The sequence below is a fragment of the Pseudorca crassidens genome, chromosome 11 (assembly GCF_039906515.1).
Source record: "Pseudorca crassidens isolate mPseCra1 chromosome 11, mPseCra1.hap1, whole genome shotgun sequence".
Classification (NCBI taxonomy): Eukaryota; Metazoa; Chordata; class Mammalia; order Artiodactyla; family Delphinidae; genus Pseudorca; species Pseudorca crassidens.
In genome coordinates, this window is record NC_090306.1 from 11,252,594 (window position 1) to 11,276,175 (window position 23,582).

Consider the following 23,582-nt stretch of genomic DNA (forward strand, 5'->3'; position numbering starts at 1 on the left):
GGCTATATTCCCTGAGCTGTACAGTATATCCTTGTAGCTTATTTATTTTATACATAATAGTTTGTGCCTTTTAATCTCCTATCCCTATCTTGCCCCTCCCACTTCCTCTCCTCACTGGTATCCACTAGTTTGTTCTCTATATCTATGAGTCTGTTTCTTTTTTGTTATATTCAATAATTTATCTTAGCTTTTACATTCCACATGTAAGTGATTTTTCGTGTTGATTTTCTATCCTGTAGCATTGCTGAATTCATTTATTAGTTCAGACTTTTTCGTGTGTGTGTGGCTTCTTTAGGGTTATCTAAATATAAGATGTCATCTGTGAACAGTGATACTTTTACTCCTTTCGATTTGGCTGCCTTTTATTTATTTTTCTTGCTTAATTGCTCTTGTGAGGCCCTTCCAGTGCCATGCTGAAGAAATTGGTGAGAGCGTGCAAACTTAGCTTGTTCCTTATCTTAGAGGGAAAGCTTTCAGTTATTCACCATTGAGTATGATATTAGCTATGGGCTTTTGACATATGGTCTTTTTAATATTGAGGGAGTTTCCTAACTTGTCGAGTGTTTTTATCATGAGAAGGTGTTGAATTTTGTCAAATGCTTTTTCTGCAACAATTGAGAAAATCATGTGGGTTTTTTTCCCTTTATTCTTTTAATGTGGAGTATTACGTTGATTGTTTTTCATATGTTGAGCTATCCTTGTATTCCAGGGATAAATCCTACTTTGCCATGTTGTGTAATTCTTTTTAATGTGCTGATGAATTTTATATGCTAGCATTTTTTTGAGAATTTTTGTATATATGTTTATCAGGGATATTAGCCTGTAATTTTCTTTTATTTTGGTGTCTTTGGCTTTGGTATCTGGATGATGTGGGCTTCATAAACTGAGTTTGGGAGTGTTCCCTCCACTTCAGTTTTTTGGAAGAGTTGAGAAGGGCTGTTGTTGATTTTCTTTAAATGTCTAGTAAATTCTCCAGTGAAGCCATCTGGTACTTGACTTTTTTGGTTGTTAGGATGTTTTTGATTACTGATTCAATCTCTGTACTTGTTTAGGTCTGTTCAAGTTAATTTCTTCTTGATTCGGTCTTAGTAGGTTGCATATTTCTAGGAAGTTATCCATTTCTTCTAGATTATCCAGTTTGTTGCCACAGTGGTGTCTTATGATCCTTCTCTTTCCGTGACATCAGTTATAATGCCTCCTGTTTCATATATGATTTTGTTTATTTATGCCTTCTTTCTTTTTTCTTAGGTAATCTAGATAAGGTTTTACCAATTAAAATTTTTTTTCTATTGATTTTATATTGTCTATGTCATTTATTTCTGCTGTAATCTTTATTGTTTCCTTCCTTCTTATAACTTGGAGTTTAGTTTGTTTTTTTCTTTTCTAGTTCCTTGAGGTGTAAAGTTAGGCCGTTGATTTGAGGGTTGTTGTTTTGTTTTTTTTTTTTGTAAGCATTTACGACCACAAACTTTTCTCTTAGTACTACTTTTGCTGCATCAATTTTCCCATAAATTTAGTATGTTGTGTTTTTGTTTATATATATCTCAGATATTCTCTAGTATCCATTGTGATTTCTTATTTTACTCACTGGATTTTTAAAAGTTTTCCACATATTTGTGACTTTTTTCCATTTTCCTTATGATGTTGATTTCAAGTTTTATTCCATTGTGATTCACAAAGATATTTGGTATGGTTTTCATTGTTTTAAATGTGTTCAGGCTTGTTTTGTGACCTAATACATGATCTATACTGGAGAAAGTTCTGTGTGTGCTTGAGAAGAATGTGTGTTGGGTGAAAATTTCTACATTTGTCTGTTTGATCTTTAGTCTTGTTCATTTCTAGGGATTCCTTACTGATTTTCTGTCTGGAACATCTATCCATTATATAAAGTGATGTTCTGAAGACTCCTACTATTATGGTGTTTCTGGTTTTCTGTAAAAAAAAAAACCAATTTTTACATACTATATTTGGAGGCATAGATGATATGTCCATATATATTTATAAATGTTATATCTGGTCAGTTGACTTTTCATTATGTAGTGTCCTTCTTTGTCTCTTGTAATAGTTTTTGATTTCAAATGCATTTTGTCTTAAATACGTATGGTCACCTCTACTTTGTTTTGCTTACCATTTGAATGGAATATCTTTTTCCTTACTTTTACTTTCAGCCTATTTGTGTCTTTAGACCTAAAGTGTTCCTCTTGTTGATAGCATATAGCAGGATCTTGTTTTTTTTTGTTTTTGTTGTTGTTTTATTGAATCCATTAAGCCAGGGTATATCTTTCTATGGAGAATTTAATCCATTTGGATTTAAAGTAATTATTGTAGGGACAAACTTATTATTGCCATTTTGTTGAATATTTTCTGTTTGTCTTGGAGCTGTTTTGTCTGTCTTCAGTTTTTTCTTACTTCCTGTGTGTTTTGTTTATTTTCTTAATTAGTTAGTAGTGTCAGTGCTTTAATTCATTTCTCATTTTTTTGTGTATCTTCTATAGGTATTTTCTCTGTCATTACCATGGGGATTACATAAAATATCTTAAGTTTACACCTATTTTAAACTAGTAACAACTTCAGTCACATGTTTCCTCCCACTACTTTATGTTATTGATATCATACATAATATCTTTTTGTATTGTGTATACTTTTTTTTTTTTTTTGCGGTACGCAGGCCTCTCACTGCTGTGGCCTCTCCCGCCACGGAGCACAGGCTCCGGACGTGCAGGCTCAGTGGCCATGGCTCACGGGCCCAGCCGCCCTGCGGCATGTGGGATCTTCCCAGGCCAGGGCACGAACCCATGTCCCCTGCATTGGCAGGCAGACTCTCAACCACTGCGCCACCAGGGAAGCCCTGTATTGTGTATACTTTAACATAGATTTACAATTATATTTTATACTTAAATTCTGTACCAGAATTATATGATTTTTGCACCAACTTTACAGTAATGCAGGATTCTGCATTTGTTTGTGTATTTACTTTTACCAGAGAATTTCATATTTTCATTTGCTTTCAAGTTGCTGTCGTGTCCTTTCTTTTTTTTTCTTCAGTAAACATTTAATCTTCTTTCCTACAGCATTGGTGAACATAATTTATGAACTATAACATATATACACACATATATACACATGTATTCACACATAGATATATATAATATATATTAGCTTGATGAACTTTTACCAAATAAACATACCAATATTACTATCACTGAGATTAAAAACTACATTATTACAACCCTATAAACTTCCCCATTGCTCTCTCCCAGTCATTACCCTTTCCCGAAAGGTAACCTATTCTGTCTTTATATAAGATTTATGTCAGTGGATTCATAGAGCTTTTAATCTTTTGTGCCTGGATTCTGTCTTTCAACATTATGCTTTTCAGATTTTTATGTGTTGTTTTGAATAGCTGTAGTTAATTCATTTTTAGTCTGAATGTAACACAATTTATTTATCCTGTTTGCTGTTGAGGGACATATGTACTGTTTTCAGTTTCTGGCTATTTCACATAATGTGCCATGAGCATCTGTGCAAGTGTCTGGTGCTCACAAGCACGTATTTCTGTGAGCTGTATAACTTGAAGTGGAAATGCTGGGTCAAAGGATGTGCGTATCTTCAGACTGAGTGGATAATGACAAACTTTTCCAAAGTGGTTGCACAGTTTGCATCCATACCAGCAATGCTGGAGAGTTTTCATTATTCTGTATCCCCACAAATACGTGCTATTGTCTGTTTTGGAACAGCAACAACAAATAGCCAATATAATGGTGTGTAATGATATACCACTGTGGTTTTAAAGTGAATTTTCCTAATCACTAATGATGTTGAATAGTATTTATCATGGTCTGAGTGTGGGTTGGAAGAAGAATTTCCAGAAACGAAGTATTTTAGAAAAGAGTGAGTTTCTTGAGAACAAAGAGCAGAGTTAGTGAGGGGTGCTGCAAATACAGCGGGCCGCGTTCCTGATAGATCAGGGAGAGCCGATCCTCTTTGTGAGCTAGTAGCCAACTTTTATAGCCTCAGGACAAAGAAAATTCCTGCTGGCAAGATGGCATTAGGTCATTCTTGTCAGGATGCTCTGAGGTTACTACATGGTCGGGGGCTGTCTGGTTTAGATTAGGAGAGCTCATGGCAACAGTTGCAGTGGGGGCTTGGTTAATTCTGGAATTTTTGTCCTGTGTCCTTGATACAGGGTGTCCTTGACGTAGGGCTCAACAGTATTTCGTAAGTTTATCAGTTATTTGGATGTCCTCTTTTATGCCTTTTGTCAGTTATCTAAAACTGGTTGCTGAATGTAAAATGGATGGCTAGTGGGAAGCTATAGCACAGGGAGATCGGCCTGATGCTCCGCGATGACCTAGAGGGGTGGGACAGGGAGGGTGGGAGGGAGACGCGAGAGGGAGGGGACATGGGGACAAATGCATACGCATACCTGACTCACTTTGCCTCACAGCAGAATCCAACACAACACTGCAAAGCAACCACACTCCAACAAAGATACAAAAAAATAAAACCGGTTGCTGTTTTTTCTTATTGATTTACAGTGTGCTTTATATATTTGAAATATAAGTCCTTTGTCTAATATATGGCTTGCAAACATCTTCTACTTTTCACTCCTTAAGTTGTCTTTTGATAAACAGAATAATGTAGTCTTTATGATCTTTCCTTCAATGCTTATTACTCTTTGTGTTCTGTTTAAGAAAGGTTATAAAGATATGTCTTATGCTATCATCTAGGCACCTTATATTTTTACCTTCCACATTTGGATCTGATCTATCTGGAATTAACGTGTGTGTGTGTGTGTGTGTGTATGTGTGTGTGTGTATCCTATGTGATAGAGATTAAGATTCATATTTTAAAATATGGATGTCTCATTCACCCAAGAAATACTTAATGTAAAGATCATACTTTCCCATCACTCTACCAATGTCATTGTTCTTCAGGATTGCTCTGACTATTGTAGAGCCCTTGAATTTTCATATCAATTTTAGAATCACCTTGTCATTTTCCATTAAAAAATTTCAGGAGAACTTTGAATGGGATTGTATGAGATCTATAGGTCAATATGGAGGAAAATTGACATCTTTGCAACACTGAGTCTTTCATTACTTAATTAGGAAATTTCTCTCTACATCTTTAGTTTCTCTCAGTAATGCTTTTTTGCTTTCTATATTGAGTTTTGAACATCTTTGATTAGATTTATTTCTTTGTATTCATTTTCTGGGTATAAGTATCATTTAAAAATAGTGTCATGTTAAAAAGTTTCATTTTCAAATTCTTTTTGAATGATATGTAAAAATACAATTTGTTTTGGTATCTCAGTGCTTTTGCTAAATTCACTTATTAATTCTAATAGATCACATATATTCTTTTAGGTTTCTGTATTATTATGTCACCTGTGTCATCTTCCATTCCTTTTTTTTTCTTTTTACACCTTTATTGGAGTATAATTGCTTCACAATGGTGTGTTAGCCTCTGCTGTACAACAAAGTGAATCAGCCACACATACACACACGTTCCCACATCTCCTCCCTCTTGCGTCTCCCTCCCTCCCACCCTCCCCATCCCACCTCTCCAGGCGGTCACAAAGCACTGAGCTGATCTCCCTGTGCTATGCGGCTGCTTCCCACTAGCTATCTACCTTACTCTACCTTACCTATCTACCTTACCTTAGTGTATATATGTCCATGCCTCTCTCTCTCCTTGTCACAGCTTACCCTTCCCCCTCTCCATATCCTCAAGTCCATTCTCTAGTAGGTTTGTGTCTTTGTTCCTGCCTTACCCCTAGGTTCTTCATAACATTTTTTTTCTTAAATTCCATACATATGTGTTAGCATACGGTATTTGTCTTTCTCTTTCTGACTTACTTCACTCTGTATGACAGACTCTAGGTCTATCCACCTCATTACAAATAGCTCAGTTTCATTTCTTTTTATGGCTGAGTAATATTCCATTGTACATATGTGCCACATCTTCTTTATCCATTTATCTGATGATGGACACTTAGGTTGTTTCCATCTCCGGGCTATTGTGAATAGAGCTGCAATGAACATTTTGGTACATGACTCTTTCTGAATTATGGTTATCTCAGGGTATATGCCCAGTAATGGGATTACTCGGTCATATGGTAGTTCTATTTGTAGTTTTTTAAGGAACCTCCATACTGTTCTCCACAGTGGCTGTATCAATTTACATTCCCACCAGCAGTGTAAGAGGGTTCCCTTTTCTCCACACCCTCTCCAGCATTTATTGTTTCTAGATTTTTTGATGATGGCCATTCTGACTGGTGTGAGATAATATCTCATTGTAGTTTTGATTTGCATTTCTCTACTGATTAATGATGTTGAGCATTCTTTCATGTGTTAGTTGGCAGTCTGTATATCTTCTTTGGAGAAATGTCTACTTAGGTCTTCTGCCCATTTTTGGATTGGGTTGTTTGGTTTTTTGTTATTGAGCTGCATGAGCTGCTTATAAATTTTGGAGATTAATCCTTTGTCAGTTGCTTCATTTGCAAATATTTTCTCCCAATCTGAGGGTTGTCTTCTGGTCTTGTTTATGGTTTCCTTTGCTGTGCAAAAGCTTTAAAGTTTCATTAGGTCCCATTTGTTTATTTTTGTTTTTATTTCCATTTCTCTAGGAGGCAGGTCAAAAAGAATCTCGCTGTGATTTATGTCATAGAGTGTTCTGCCTATGTTTTCCTCTAAGAGTTTGATAGTTTCTGGCCTTATATTTAAGTCTTTAATCCATTTTGAGCTTATTTTTGTGTATGGTGTTAGAGAGTGATCTAATCTCATACTTTTACATGTACATGTCCAGTTTTCCCAGCACCACTTATTGAAGAGGCTGTCCTTTCTCCACTGTACCTTCCTGCCTCCTTTATCAAAGATAAGGTGACCATATGTGCATGGGTTTATCTCTGGGCTTTCTATCCTGTTCCATTGATCTATGTTTCTGTTTTTGTGCCAGTACCATACTGTTTTGATTACTATAGCTTTGTAGTATAGTCTGAAGTCAGGGAGCCTGATTCCTCCAGCTCCATTTTTCATTTTCAAGATTGCTTTGGCTATTCAGGGTCTTTTGTGTTTCCATATAAATTGTGAAAGTTTTTGTTCTAGTTCTGTGAAAAATGCCAGTGGTAGTTTGATAGGGATTGCATTGAATCTGTAGATTGCTTTGGGTAGTAGAGTCATTTTCACAATGTTGATTCTTCCAATCCAAGAACATGGTATATCTCTCCATCTATTTGTATCATCTTTAATTTCTTTCATTAGTGTCTTATAATTTTCTGCATACAGGTCTTTTGTCTCCTTAGCTAGGTTTATTCCTAGATATTTTATTCTTTTTGTTGCAATGGTAAATGGGAGTGTTTTCTTGAGTACACTGTCAGATTTTTCATCATTAGTGTATAGGAATGCCAGAGATTTCTGTGCATTAATTTTGTATCCTGCTACTTTACCAAATTCATTGATTAGCTCTAGTAGTTTTCTGGTAGCATCTTTAGGATTCTCTATGTATAGTATCATGTCATCTGCAAACAGTGACAGCTTTACTTCTTTTTTTCCAATTTGGATTCCTTTTCTTCTCTGATTGCTGTGGCTAAAACTTCCAAAACTATGTTGAATAAGAGTGGTGAGAGTGGGCAACCTTGTCTTGTTCCTGATCTTAGTGGAAATGCTTTCAGTTTTTCACCATTGAGGATGATGTTGGCTGTGGGTTTGTCATATATGGCCTTTATTATGTTGAGGAAAGTTCCCTCAATGCCTACTTTCTGGAGGGTTTTTATCATAAATGGGTGTTGAATTTTGTCAAAAGCTTTCTCTGCATCTATAGAGATGATAATATGGTTTTTCTCCTTCAATTTGCTAATATGGTGTATCACGTTGATTAATTTGCGTATATTGAATAATCCTTGCATTCCTGGAATAAACCCCACTTGATCATGGTGTATGATCCATTTAATGTGCTGTTGGATTCTGTTTGCTAGTATTTTGTTGAGAATTTTTGCATCTATGGTCATCAGTGATATTGGCCTGTAGTTTTCTTTCTTTGTGACATCCTTGTCTGGTTTTGGTATCAAGGTGATGGTGGCCTCATAGAATGAGTTTGGGAGTGTTCCTCCCTCTGCTATATTTTGGAAGAGTTTGAGAAAGATAGGTGTTAGCTCTTCTCTAAATGTTTGATAGAATTCGCCTGTGAAGCCATCTGGTCCTGGGCTTTTGTTTATTGGAAGAGTTTTAATCACAGTTTCAATTTCAGTGCTTGTGATTGGTCTGTTCATATTTTCTATTTCTTCCTGATTCAGTCTTGGCAGGTTGTGCATTTCTAAGAATTTGTCCATTTCTTCCAGGTTGTCCATTTTATTGGCATAGAGTTGCTTGTAGTAATCTCTCATGAACTTTTGTATTTCTGCAGTGTCAGTTGTTACTTCTCCTTTTTCATTTCTAATTCTATTGATTTTAGTCTTCTCCCTTTTTTTCTTGATGAGTCTGGCTAATGGTTTATCAATTTTGTTTATCTTCTCAAAGAACCAGCTTTTAGTTTTATTGATCTTTGCTATCGTTTCCTTCATTTCTTTTTCATTTATTTCTGATCTGGTTTTTATGATTTCTTTCCTTCTGCTAACTTTGGGGTTTTTTTGTTCTTCTTTCTCTAATTGCTTTAGGTGCAAGGTTAGGTTGTTTATTCGAGATGTTTCCTGTTTCATAAGGTAGGATTGTATTGCTATAAACTTCCCTCTTAGAACTGCTTTTGCTGCATCCCATAGATTTTGGGTCGTCGTGTCTCCATTGTCATTTGTTTCTAGGTATTTTTTGATTTCCTCTTTGATTTCTTCAGTGATCACATCGTTATTAAGTACTGTATTGTTTAGCCTCCATGTGTTTGTATTTTTTACAGATCTTTTCCTGTAATTGATATCTAGTCTCATAGCATTGTGGTTGGAAAAGATACTTGATACAATTTCAATTTTCTTAAATTTACCAAGGCTTGATTTGTGACCCAAGATATGATCTATCCTGGAGAATGTTCCATGAGCACTTGCGAAAAATGTGTATTCTGTTGTGTTTGGATGGAATGTCCTATAAATATCAATTAAGTCCATCTTGTTTAATGTATCATTTAAAGCTTGTGTCTCCTTATTTATTTTCATTTTGGATGATCTATTGGTGAAAGTGGGGTGTTGAAGTCCCCTACTATGAATGTGTCACTGTCGATTTCCCCTTTTATGGCTGTTAGTATTTGCCTTATGTATTGAGGAGCTCCTAAGATGGGTGCATAAATATTTAGAATTGTTATATCTTCTTCTTGGATCGATCCCTTGATCATTATGTTGTGTCCTTCTTTGTCTCTTCTAATATTTTAACGTCTATTTTGTCTGATACGAGAATTGCTACTCCAGCTTTCTTTTGGTTTCCATTTGCATGAAATATCTTTTTCCATCCCCTCACTTTCAGTCTGTATGTGTCTCTAGGTCTGAAGTGGGTCTCTTGTAGACAGCAAATATATGGGTCTTGTTTTTGTATCCATTCAGCCAATCTGTGTCTTTTGGTGGGAGCATTTAGTCCATTTATATTTAAGGTAATTATCGATATGTATGTTCCCATTTCCACTTTCTTAATTGTTTTGGGTTCGTTATTGTAGGTCTTTTCCTTCTCTTGTGTTTCTTGCCTAGAGAAATTCCTTTAGCAGTTGTTGTAAAGCTGGTTTAGTGGTGCTGAACTCTCTCAGCTTTTGCTTGTCTGTAAAGGTTTTAATTTCTCCATCGAATCTGAATGAGATCCTTGCTGGGTAGAGTAATCTTGGTTGCAGTTTTTTCCCTTTCATCACTTTAAATATGTCCTGCCAGTCCCTTCTAGCTTGCAGAGTTTCTGCTGAAAGGTTAGCTGTTAACCTTATGGGGATTCCCTTGTGTGTTATTTTTTGTTTTTCCCTTGCTGCTTTTAATATGTTTTCTTTGTATTTAATTTTTGACAGTTTGATTAATATGTGTCTTGGCGTATTTCTCCTTGGATTTATCCTGTATGGGACTCTCTGTGCTTCCTGGACTTGACTAACTATTTCCTTTCCCATATTAGGGAAGTTTTCAACTATAATCTCTTCAAATATTTTCTCAGTCCCTTTCTTTTTCTCTTCTTCTTCTGGAACCCCTATAATTCGAATGTTGGTGCGTTTGATGTTGTCCCAGAGGTCTCTGAGACTGTCCTCAGTTCTTTTCATTCTTTTTTCTTTATTCTGGTCTGCAGTAGTTATTTCCACTATTTTATCTTCCAGGTCACTTATCCGTTCTTCTGCCTCAGTTACTCTGCTATTGATCCCATCTAGAGTATTTTTAATTTCATTTATTGTGCTGTTCATCGTTGTTTGTTTCATCTTTAGTTCTTCTAGGTCCTTGTTAAATGTTTCTTGCATTTTGTCTATTCTGTTTCCAAGATTTGGGATCATCTTTACTATCATTATTCTGAATTCTTTTTGTGGTAGACTGCCTATTTCCTCTTCATTTGTTAGGTCTGGTGGGTTTTTATGTTGCTCCTTCATCTGCTGTGTGTTTTTCTGTCTTCTCATTTTGCTTATCTTACTGTGTTTGGGGTCTCCTTTTTGCAGGCTGCAGGTTCGTAGTTCCCATTGTTTTTGGTGTCTGTCCCCAGTGGCTAAGGTTGGTTCAGTGGGTTGTGTAGGCTTCCTGGTGCAGGGGACTAGTGCCTGTGTTGTGCTGGATGAGGCTGGATCTTGTCTTTCTGGTGGGCAGGTCCACGTCTGGTGGTGTGCTTTGGGGTGTCTGTGGACTTATTATGATTTTAGGCAGCCTCTCTGCTAATGGGTGGGGTTGTGTTCCTGTCTTGCTAGTTGTTTGGCATAGGATGTCCAGCACTGTAGCTTGCTGGTCATTGAGTGAAGCTGGGTGCTGGTGTTGAGATGGAGATCTCTGGGAGATTTTCACCGTTCGCTATTATGTGGAGCTGGGAGGTCTCTTGTGGACCAGTGTCCTGAAGTTGTCTCTCCCACCTCAGAGGCACAGCACTGACTCCTGGCTGTAGCACCAAGAGCCTTTCATCTACACGGCTCAGAATAAAAGGGAGAAAAAGTAGAAAGAAAGAATTAGTAGAAGTAGAAAGAGAGAAAGAAAGAAAGAAAGAAAAAATGCAGGGAGCGAGGGAGGGAGGAAGGAAGGAAGAAAGGGAAGAAAAAAAGAATGGAGATAAAGTAAAATAAAATAAAGGAAGATAAAATATAATAAAGTTATTAAAATAAAAAACTAATTATTAAGAGAAAAAAATTAAAAAAACAAACACAAAAAACGGATGGATAGAACCCTAGGACAAATGGTGGAAGCAAAGCTATACAGACAAAATCTCACACAGAAGCATACACATACACACTCACAAAAAGAGGAAAAGGGGAAAAAATAATAAATCTTGCTCTCAAAGTCCACCTCCTTAATTTGGGATGATTGGTTGTCTATTCGTGTATTCCACAGATGCAGGTACATCAAGCTGATTGTGGAACTTTAATCCGCTGCTTCTGAGGCTGCTGGGAGAGATTTCCCTTTCTCTTCTTTGTTCGCACAGCTCCCAGGGGCTCAGCTTTGGATTTGGCCCCGCCTCTGCATGTAGGTCGCCAGAGGGCGTCTGTTCTTCACTCAGACAGGACGGGGTTAAAGGAGCCGCTGATTCGGGGGCTGTGGCTCACTCAGGCCGGGGGGAGGGAGGGGTACGGATGCCAGGTGAGCGTGCGGCAGCAGAGGCCGGCTTGACATTGCACCAGCCTGAGGCGTGCTGTGCGGTCTCCCGGAGGAGTTGACCCTGGATCCCGGGACCCTGGAAGTGGCGGGCTGCACAGTCTCCCCGGAAAGGGGGTATGGATAGTAGGAGTTGTTCCACGTGTAGATGTATTTCTGGTGCATCTGTGGCGAGGAAGGTGATCTCTGCGTCTTACTCTTCCACCATCTTCCCGGAATCCTCCAAGTGTCCTTTCATTTCTACCTAAGGACTCCTTTTAGCGTTTCTTGTATGGTGGATTTAGTGGTGATGAATGCCATCAGGTTTGTATTTACTGGGACAATCTTAATTTTGCCTTCATTTCTGAATGATAGTTTTGCTGGTTATGGTATTCTTGCTTGGCAGTTTTTTTCTTTCAGCACTTTGAGTATGTCATTCCACTCCCTTGTGGCCTGCTAGGTTTGTGCTGAGAAAACCATTGATAATCTTATGGGAGCTGCCTTAAATGTGATGGGTTGTTCTTCTCTTGCTACTTTTAAAATCTTTGTGACTTTTGACAGCTTGACTATAATGTTTCTTAGTGTAGGTCTCTGAGTTAATTCCAGTTGGAAGTTTTTCACCTTCTTGAATTTGTCAGTTTTTTCCCTCAAATTTGGGAAGTTTCTGGCCATTATTTAAGTAGGCTTTCTGCCCACTTTCTTTCTTCTCATTCTTGGTCTCCCAAATTTGTATATTGGTCCATTTGATGGTGTCTAATAAATCCCTTAGTCTGTCTTTACATTTTTCGTTCTTTTTTCTATTTGGTGGTCTAACTCAATAATTTCAAGTGACTTGTCTTCAGGTTTGCTGATTCTTTATTCTACTTGATAGTCTTTTTTTTGTTTTGTTTTGTTTTGTTTTGCGGTATGTGGGCCTCTCATTGTTGTGGCCTCTCCCGTTGCAGAGCACAAGCTCCGGATGTGCAGGCTCAGCGGCCATGGCTCACGGGCCTAGCCGCTCCGCGGCATGTGGGATCTTCCCGGACCGGGGCACGAACCTGTGTCCCCTGCATCAGCAGGCGGACTCTCAACCACTGCGCCTCCAGGGAAGCCCTACAGTCTGGTTTTGATCCCCTCTCTTAAAAGTTTCAATTCAGTTATTGTACTCTTCAGCTTCAGAATTTCTATTGGTTCTATTATAAAGTTTCTTTTTCTTCTTGCATTGTTTTCCTGATTTCATTTCATTTTCTGTCCTTTCTTATCTCATTGAGCATCTTAATGTTAGTCATTTTGAATTCTCTGTTGGGTAGTTCATAGATCTGTTTCTTCAGTTTCTGGAATTTTATTTCTTTGATTGATCCATATTTCCCTGTTTTTTTGTATGTCTGGTTCTCTTTTGTTGAAATTAGGGCATTTGAAAAAATAACCTCCCCATCTTTTTGGAATATCTGTATACAGATGAAGACCTTTACTAGTCAGTCTGGGTAGATACTCTGGTGTCCTCTCAAACCTATTTTTAAAGATGCATTTTCTTGGAGCTTGTGCATGTATCTTTCATCTGAAGAGGTTTATCTCTTTCTACTTGGGAACTTCCCATCCCTCACCTGGTATCTACTTTCCATATTGCAGTCTTGTGCTGCTTTAGCAAGCCATGACTGGAGTTACCCCTGTTTTCTGTCTGTGTTACTGCAATTTTTCTGGTTTGGTACCAAGCCAAGGGGTTCACGTTTGTTCTCATCTAGTCCCCAGACATCCAGCTTGTGCTGCTTTATCCAAGTCAGGTGAGACTGAAGCCAGTGCCTTATCAGTACCCCAAAAAGCCAGAATATTGCCTGCAAATTCCACTCTTCTCTTTCCTTCCCAAAGGAGAGGACAGTTGTTGGGAAGTTTTTCTTGATTGCACCACACTGTGCGAGGAAGGGGATGGAGCATGGTGGGTAGGAGCAGCAGACTTTCCTACCCACTACCATATGTCTCCTGGGGCTTGCTTTCACTTGGGGTTCTATAATCTCTCAACAGGTTTCTGGACTTCTTACCAGTGAAATTTGTTCTTATATTGCTAAATCATTGTCCTCATGAGGTAAGGAGGGCATAGGATTTCCAGTTCTGCCGTCTTGCTGATGTCACCGCACTGTAGTGTTTAAGGTCCTCCCTCTGATGACTCTAAGCCCTGTTATACTTATTTATTATGCTTATACTGCTCCTTTTTTGTTTTCCCTGCAATGTTGTTTACCTTCATTTTAACTATTTTGAGTGTACTAATTACTCAAAGACTTGTTAGAAGATGCATTTCTTTTCCCTAAAATTTTTAAACTTTTTCGAGTAATACTACAGTGTTACTTTCATTTGCTGTTCTATTTATTTCAAATGTTTTTGCATCCACAGCCAGGTTAGAAGTTTATCTTAATTCTTTATCTTTTGTCTCCTCTACACAGATAACTAGTACAACACTATACTGTTTGGTTAAAATCATCCTTTTATCCTATAAAAAGCAGCAAGATATATTTGTTGTTGAGAAGAGTGATTAGTGGCATCTGCATGATGTGATCCTAAGCACTTACCACCTTTTGTTTAGTATTATATGTATTATTATACTTAATTAACTCTTGAGTGGAGTTATTTATTTTTCTTAATTTAAGAAATAAATGATGATAGTGTCATTAATGATGGAGGCCCAAATAATGGTGATTAGCATATAAATATTAGAATTCTCTTTCTATATTCCCTGTTTTGGGGAGCCGAAAAGGGTTAAATTAGTTTGTTCTGAAGTTTAGAATTGGGACATCTTTTTATGAAATTGTAAGTCACATAGTGGCAAGTATTTATTTTTTAAGCAAAAATTGTAAAAATAATTTTGATTTGTGACCTAGGATACCACTTAATTGGCAATCAATTACTTCTGGGGAAAAATAAATACTTACCTTGTTTGTTGAGTTTCTGCCTGTAATCGTGCCTGATCTGCCTGATATATAGTAGGCATTCACTAGATATTTATTGAATGAGTGTCTAATTTTTCTTTAGATTCATATTAATGTTTACTGAACCGTTAGAACATATAAGCTACTTTCGTATTCTCTATTTTATTTACTCATATCAAAAACTGAGGTTTAAGAATTATTCTATTCACTTTTCATATGATAAGCCCTTGTGTCAATAGACTAAGTAATTTGTGTAAGGGGTTTAACAAGTGGCAATGCCAAGATTTAAATTTTTTTCTCAGTAAGATTTTCCACTATATTAGAGAAATAACAGATAACATATTGACAAGGCATTTAAAGGTCTTATTTTAAAAGATCCCTTGTGAACTGGGTTTTATTTTACCTTGGTATTTTTCTCCCCCAGAATCCACCAAACCCACCTGTATCACCAGGAAAGTCTGTAGTTGATGGCGGCAGCAATAACAGTGTGCCCTACAGGTGAGAGTTGTAAACAGTCTATTTATCAAGTTTTTAATTAAGAGAACAAGGTTCTGATTTTCTTTGGAGAAAAATCTTGGAACGTGATTCTGTGTATTTATGTAGAAGTTTGGTACAGTGGGATAAGTATATTTGCTTCCTTTTTGCTTTGTTGTAACTGTTCACCTATGAATATTGATTTTGCTAATTTATTATAAGGCTTTCTTTAACCACTTGTGTTAAATAGTATTATCTTAAGTAATTGAGAAATGCTCTCGTCAGGGGTGATAAAATCTAATGTGTGCAGATATTCGGACCTACATTTGGTTCTCAGGTTCAAGTATTGAAGACATAGAATATAGAAGGAAGACTCTCCCCTAATGCTGTAGACCCCAGCATTCCAAAGTCTTTGTGCCAGCTTTGCTTCACTGCCTTCACTCTCAGTTTAATGCTTTAATATCCAAGTCTAGCCACCCTTTTTTCCAAGGGGCCACTGCTTTCTCTATACATAAATAGATATTCCCTAGAATGGCAATATCAAGTGACCATTTGTGTGTATATATATTTCATAGAAATGCAAACACAGTGAGACAGATGTTGGAGTCCAAAAGAAATATAAGCGAGAGCACACCGCCATCCTTTCAAACCCCTGTGAATACAGGTAATATTCTTAACACTGAAATACATTTTCTTAGGAATTGAAGGTTTTGGTTCTCTTTTCTTACGTTCTTTTGAGGTTGAAATGGACTAAGAAACTGAGCACAGTTATGTAAAACTGAGTGCTAAGCACAAAGTTTATTTAAAAATCAGGATCGCAGATATGCATGAAAATACAGAAATTCAGATCTCTAGTCTAGTGGTTCTCAAACCTTTGGGTCTTCACATCCCCTTATAATCTTAAAAATTATTAAGAATCCAAAGAGCTTTGTTTATGTGGGTGTACTAATTGATATTTACTATGGTGAAAATTAAAACATAAAAATTTTTAATGTTTATTTATTCACTTTAAAATGATTACAAACCTATATTATGAACCATAAGTAACATGTTTTGATGAAAAGTAGCTCTTTTCCAAGCTTTAAAAAAATTAGCAAAAAGAGTGTTATTGTGTTAAATTTTTATAAATCTCTTTTATACCTCACTTAAAACATTAAGATGGCTGAAGATACCTGGATTCTCATATCTGCATCTGCATTCAATCTGTTGCAGTTTGTTGTTATAGTTGAACTATGTGAGGAAAATTCAGCCTCATACCAATATGTAGTTGGAAAAGGCCTAGCCCTTTTAGTGAGTTGTGGATATTCTTCTTTGATACAGCAAGTAGTAGTTTCTTACAGGTTAGTTGCAAAGTGGAATCAGAAACCACACCAATAAACTTCTCTAAATTTTTCATTAAAATTCATTTGTCTTGTCTTGTACTTGGATGGATCTTTTACTAATATCATTGATCATTTGGAAAATATTCACTGAGTTTTCTGAGTGTTCCAAATGTTGACACATTTCATTAATAAATTTTTTTTTAAAATCGTATTTATTTATTTCACTATCAGTTCTTCTCAGACAAGTCTTTAAAGATTTGGGAAGCTGTCATGCCCTCAGTGGCAGGTAGACGTATTTTCCAAAGTTCTAATTTTTTTTTTTCTTTTTTTTTTGCGGTACGCGGGCCTCTCACTGTTGTGGCCTCTCCCGTTGCAGAGCACAGTCTCTGGACGCGCAGGCTCAGCGGCCATGGCTCACGAGCCCAGCCGCTCCGTGGCATGTGGGATCTTCCCGGACCGGGGCACGAACCCGTGTCCCCTGCATCGGCAGGCGGACTCTCAACCACTGTGCCACCAGGGAAGCCCCATAATGAACATTCTTAAATGAAACTGATTTTGTTTGGCTTTTACTGTGCACATGTGGTGTTAAAGAGTGCAGTGATGGTTTGGTACGACTACCTTGATTTTTATACTGAGACATCAAACGTTTTACTCACCATTGCTTTTGCTCCATCATTGTAAATATCTACACAGTGAAAAAGTCAAATAATGTTTTCTTATTGTTATGGAAATTGTTTGGACATTTCAAACTTCCTGAAAGGGTCTCAGTAATCCCCAGGTGTCTCCCTAGACTGCACCTTGAGAATTGCTGCTCTAGCGTGCCTATGATTTTGGAAAGACTACAAATCATTGAGAAGAAACTTGGTCATTGATTTTAAACCTGTTCAAATGAGAATAAACACAAATGATTGAACTAAAATGACGTAAAACTACAGTGACAAGCATTTTGATTTTCTCTGCTCTTTGTTATCTACTCCTTAATTCATCTCCCATCTTCACCACGCTATTTTCCATATCACATAATGTCAATAGAGTGTTAATAGAGACAGCCTCTCCTCACCAGTTCCTCCCCGGGGAATCCAGTAAAATTTTTGATCCACAGATAGAGGTTTCACATTGTCCAAATGACAAAATACCATCACCAGGTTTACCTGTTATTCATTAATGGTACTCTTTCTAGATTTTCTATTTGAGTTTATGTATTGCCAGTGTTCTAAGGCATTTATAATATATTTAATGTACTTTCAAAATTGTCTATACAATTTTACCTAGTTTTCAGTGTTTTTTAGTTGTTTTTCCAACTAGTTACTCTGAACTAAGTATAATAATTTTCAGAGACTCCTTTTATACAGAGACAGCAGTCCTCTGCCTTAATCATAAAACATGTGCTATTTTCATAATGTACCAAATACAGATGCAAAAATGCTTCTACAGATAATCTGAGAGTTCAAGGATTTAAATCTTGAATTAAAAATTTAATTATGAGAGACTTTCGTGTATATACTGCAATACATCAAATTTGTATTATATTATCTTAGCTGATAAAGATAGCTATTTAAACTGAGACTTCTTTTTTCTTTTTATAGTATCTTCAACCAATCTTGTCACTCCTCCAACAGTTGTCAGTAGTCAACCTAAATTGCAGCCTCCAGTGACGTCGGGTTCTCTGACAGCAACGTCAGTTCTTCCTGCACCCAACACAGCTACAGTAGTTGCTTCTACTCAGGTGCCTAGTGGAAATCCCCAACCTACAATCTCTTTACAGTCTTTACCAGTGATTTTGCATGTACCTGTTGCTGTATCCTCCCAACCTCAGCTCCTACAGAGCCATCCAGGGACTTTAGTGACCAATCAACCATCTGGCAACGTTGAATTCATTTCTGTACAAAGCCCACCTACAATGAGTGGTCTAACCAAAAATCCAGTATCTTTGCCATCCTTGCCAAACCCCACTAAACCAAACAACGTTCCTTCTGTGCCCAGTCCTAGTATTCAAAGGAATTCTCCTGCCGGTGCTGCACCATTAGGAACAACACTTGCTGTACAGGCTGTTCCAACAGCGCACTCTATTGTACAAGCCACAAGGACTTCTTTACCCACAGTAGGCCCATCAGGACTCTATAGTCCATCAAATAATCGAGGCCCTATACAGATGAAAATTCCAATTTCTGCTTTTAGTACTTCATCTCCTGCAGAACAGAGCAGCATGGCCACCACAAGAATTGGTAAGTCAATATGGAGGTTTAATAATAGAAATGCAAGCATGTTAATAGTCTATAGGTAATTGAACATGTGTGAGTGAGTGTGTGTGTGTGTGTGTGTAAGTGACTAGCATTACTGGAAGAACAGAGTAAATAGAATTTTCAGGGAGATTATTTTTAGTAAGTTTTTTGTTACCTAAGAGAAATGATGTTGTTACAGTGGGATTTGAGAGAGAGTTTATTTTGAGTGAGAAGTTAGCATTTGTAATTTATCTTTTACTAGTTTTCCTAATCTGTGCGAATCTTTAATTTAGGCTTTGTAGCAAGCATTATGAATTACTTTTCTAATACATTTTTCAGATATATCTGAATAGAGCAAGTATATTTTAAAGGATCTAATTGACATAATATATGCTAATAAGAAGAAAATAAAAACCACATATCTTCCCTACCCATTTGGAAAAATCCTCTGTGCAATCACTCATATCTTGCAAATTTGAGAGGTTTAAAACTAGGTCTTCCCTCTTTAATTTACTACAGAATGTTTGCTTGCTTTTTGTTTTCTCTTTTATATATTTTTCCGTTATGACATATGATTATGTTTGCATATGTATATATACTTCGAAGTATTGCAAAAAGGAGAACTTGATTGCTCCTGTTTTTAAAATCTGTAAAACTCTATGTCTTCCTTGTTCTTCAAAAGCATACATTTTTTATGCATTCTTGAACTTGCTTATTCTTTATTTCTGATTTCACATTTATCCCCACTGCTTTTGGAAAGACAGGAAAGAGAGCCTAGGCATCATGTATATAATGAAATTGCCAATAGTATCTGTCTTACTGATGTAGGAAGTGACCATGGAATATAAGAAACAGATTATAAAGTACAAAATTACTCTTACAAGTGAGATATACAAGCCTTGTTTTTTTTAAGTTCCCATATAGTCTTCAGTAGTGTACTTGCCCTCTGACTATATTTTCTCATAAAATAGTGATGGTGTTTCATAGAGTTATTGAGAGAGTAAATGAATGGCAGCTAAAAATTAATATTGGACTGAACCTGAATATCATCCTCATACAATTAACATCTGAGATATAAGAGTAAATCTGAAATTTCAAATAGAATTATTAGTATTTAAAATTAAATATTTGCATGGTACAGTAACCATATTTTTTTAGCATTATCTGCTATCACATCCTTATATGCTAAAGATGCTTACTTTTAATTGAGGTCAGTGATGAGCAAGATTTTGGGGGGTTACTTCATATTTCTCTAATTTATTTTTCTTCCAGTCATTACTGTTTTTTAATATGTCAGGTGGAAGATGATTATCATGGACATTCTTTTATGAGATTCTGGAGTTTTTCTTCTTTATGAAATTTTGAGCCTAGTTGACATTGTTTCTAATTCATGGTCGCAAGATAAGATATATTCTTAAATATAGAACTTCCCCTGAAAGACCATGGCCTGAAAAGAAATAAATAACTTAAAAGATTATTTTGTTTAATGTTATGAATGCAAGTGCCCTAAATAATTCTACAGTATCAGAACTGTAATTCAGTTTCATTATCCTATTAACATTGTATGAACATCTGTTGACACAAAAGGTATGTTTTTCCCAAAGTTATCTAGCTTAGTGCGCTTTATTAGTTGTAATGAGTGTTAGTCTGTTTTGTATTTATTTAATTACTTGACTGTCCTTGATTATTTTTGTATATAAAATTAATAGTTTTCCCCATTATTATTAATTAGAACATCACTCTGCTTTTGTGATAATATACATTTATACTTACACTTAAAATTTTATATTTTAACATATATTTAACACATTTATCTGTACTTTAATACATAAATTATATTAAGGAGATCTTCATTTTGAGTTCTATTTAGAATGCTTACCTACTTTTGAAAGTAAATTATTAGATATTAACCAAAAATGTTAATGATAAGCTTTGTTTTTATGTTGTTCATAATGTTAATTAGAATGAGATCCTATGAGATGATATGTTCTTTGATCATGCATAATTTTAGGGGCGCCATAAATGGCATTAAAGTAGGCGTTTAGCTGTTGAGGCTCGCCAAAGCCTAAGCTGAAGCCAAATAGCAAATTTTGGCTAAATATGAAGGTTGAACCAAACTTTAATACATCCCTAATGTGATAAAGTAATTAGTTTTAAATCCTATGCTTATGTAGGTTTTATTTACTTAATGAGAACATATACTGTATAACTAGACATGCATTTATATGTATTTTATATACATATATCCCCATAGAGTAAGTCAATATTTTTTGTAAAATGTAAAGTAAAAATTGTTCTAAGGACTACTTGGAAATTTAGAGACCAAATTATAGCTTATATCATTTATTCATAAAATATCAAATGCTTGTATTGTTCTAAAATCCTGCAGATACACAGAAATGTACAAAATAGTCCCTATTCTAACCAAGCTCATAATCAAATTCGGAACTTGGATATTAAATAAATAATTAATTATCAATGTGATGAGTGTAAAGATATGACGGTTTCTGTGAGAGGATATGGGAGATCTGGGGTGGTATGAGAATGGAGTGAATCGAAAGATGGTGGGAAATAAGGTTTTAAAGGATTTTTACAGAGAGGAAGGAGTGTGACATCCATGAACACTGGCTGCAGTGAGGGGAATGGATTAGAGGGGGAAAAACAGAGTTAGGGAGACCAGTTAGGAGGCTCTTGGAGTGATCTGAATGAGAGATGGTGTTGTAAAAATGATTTAAAGGTCTTGCATTGCATTCATTTTCATACCATTATCCAGCACCTACTGGGGTATACTACTAATTGGCACTCCTGTAAAACTTTTTTATTCTGGTAAAAATGCAGTGTTGGTAAAAAGTGACAATATCTTTTCAACATAAAAAGATAGAGATGTTTCCCATATGACAGAAAGAATTTGAGGTACAATTTTTTTTTTTTTTTTTTTGCGGTACGCGGGCCTCTCACTGTTGTGGCCTCTCCCGTTGCGGAGCACAGGCTCCAGACGCGTGGGTTCAGCGGGCATGGCTCACGGGCCCAGCCGCTCCGCGGCATGTGGCATCCTCCCGGACCGGAGCACGAATCCGTGTCCCCTGCATCGGCAGGCGCCCCAACTTTAGATAAATTCTGAAAGTAAAAAGTTACAAATCAATCTATCAAGCAATAAAATTGGCAGGGTGGGGCTTCCCTAGTGGCGCGGTGGTTGAGAGTCCGCCTGCCGATGCAGGGGACACGGGTTCGTGCCCCGGTTCGGGAAGATCCCACATGCCGCGGAGCGGCTGGGCCCGTGAGCCATGCCCGCTGAACCCGCGCGTCTGGAGCCTGTGCTCCGCAACGGGAGAGGCCACAACAGTGAGAGGCCCGCATACCGCAAAAATAAACAAAAACAAAAACAAAAACAATTTATTTAAAGTAGATATTATAGTAAAAGAAAACAAAAGATGCAGTGAGACTATAAAATGATTAAGAATCAAGAAAACAATCTGTAATAAAGGGGTAGGGGAAGTTAACTGAAAATCTAGAATAAGGAATATCATTACAGCTTTGTGAATAATTAACTCTTTTTCCTGAGACAGTTACGTCAAAGAATCACTCTGGATAACGGAACTCTCATAGTTATTAGTATTTGTGTGTGTGTGTGTGTGTTTGTGTGTGTGTGTGTAAAGAAGTAAAACATTTTATTAAGCAGTCTAAATCTTCTCTGAGTCTTGAGGATAATTGTATGAGGATATTTCAACAGAAAATAAAAATGAAGCTCCCTCACCTACTTTGCTTCTGAATTTACCTTTTATTTTCACATGGAAATGAAAATGTCTTTTAACTCCAAATGAATGTATTGACATTGTATATATGTATTAAAAAAATTGGAAGTAAATTGATGATGTTTTGGTAATATCAGTGTAATTTAATACTCAACCATGTAGGATCAGTACCCTGGAATTTGTTTTTTATTAAGTAGTATTTCAAGAACTTCACAGTCCAGAAGAGAAGCTGATTCATTGTAAATGAAGTAATTTTAAGGTATTAAAGATATGTATATATCTTTTTTAAGTTATACACATCTTAAATTATTTCCCTGCGATATTCCTTAGGTTAGAGTTATATATATTATATATATATATATATATATATAAAATATATATATTCTTCCTACGAAAGGAACTAAGATAATTCAGATAGGGTAGGGAGAAATTGTAAGGGCCTCCTTTTACGTGCCTAGCCTAGAAAACCTTCTTTTTTAATAGGTAGATATTTATCCTGATTTTTTTGACATACAGATTTATATGTAGAAATACATGGTTATGTCTCCTGTTTCTGTTTTGTTTTTTTAATATAAATGGTTTACTTTATATGTGTGTTATGAAGATTTACAGATGAAAGGAATGCCATATTTTGACCAACGTTTTTTTTTTGACAAAAAAGCAAGGATGGAATGTTTCAACATTAGAAAATTCCTATTAATATAATTGACCACATTACCAAAGAGAAAAAACTGATTAATCACCTCAGTAGATGCTCAAGACATTTGATAAAATTTAATACCTTCTCTTTAGAAATTGAGGCAGAAAAACCTACTTGGTTTCTTTTCTGTGCTGTTTTTTCATTCAGCTATCTTTTTTACAACTATATAGTTGTAGTTCTATACATACAACTTTCATGTGTGTGTGTGTACATGCATGCACACACATACATATGCCACAAACTCAACACAAGTTAATTGAAAACTGAATAAAGAAAAATCATCTGTGATTGACCTACTGAGATCATCCATGTATATTTCATCAGAATCACTGTAACTATTTTTCTAGTGAATTTATTACATTTTTGCCATGCTATTAAATTTTTTTTCTCCAAAGGTATATAGTATGGAAGGATTATATTTTATTTAACTATTCATGTTTCAGCATTTAAGTTACAGACGTCTTAAATTGTTTCCCTGCAATATTCCTTAGGTTAGAGTTAAAATTTC

The 23,582-nt window shown here is 36.2% G+C and overlaps 1 protein-coding gene across 4 annotated transcripts in view; it reads left to right on the top strand.

Annotated features, from left to right (window-relative positions):
• ATF7IP (activating transcription factor 7 interacting protein) overlaps nt 1-23,582 on the top strand; it is a 127,452-nt gene that overhangs the window by 83,768 nt on the left and 20,102 nt on the right. For all 4 annotated transcript variants that reach the window (XM_067695761.1, XM_067695763.1, XM_067695760.1 and 1 more), the window contains 3 exons: nt 15,029-15,102; nt 15,654-15,742; nt 17,987-18,625. In XM_067695761.1, the coding sequence (XP_067551862.1) occupies nt 15,029-15,102; nt 15,654-15,742; nt 17,987-18,625 (802 nt within the window). The remainder of the gene's footprint in view (nt 1-15,028; nt 15,103-15,653; nt 15,743-17,986; nt 18,626-23,582) is intronic.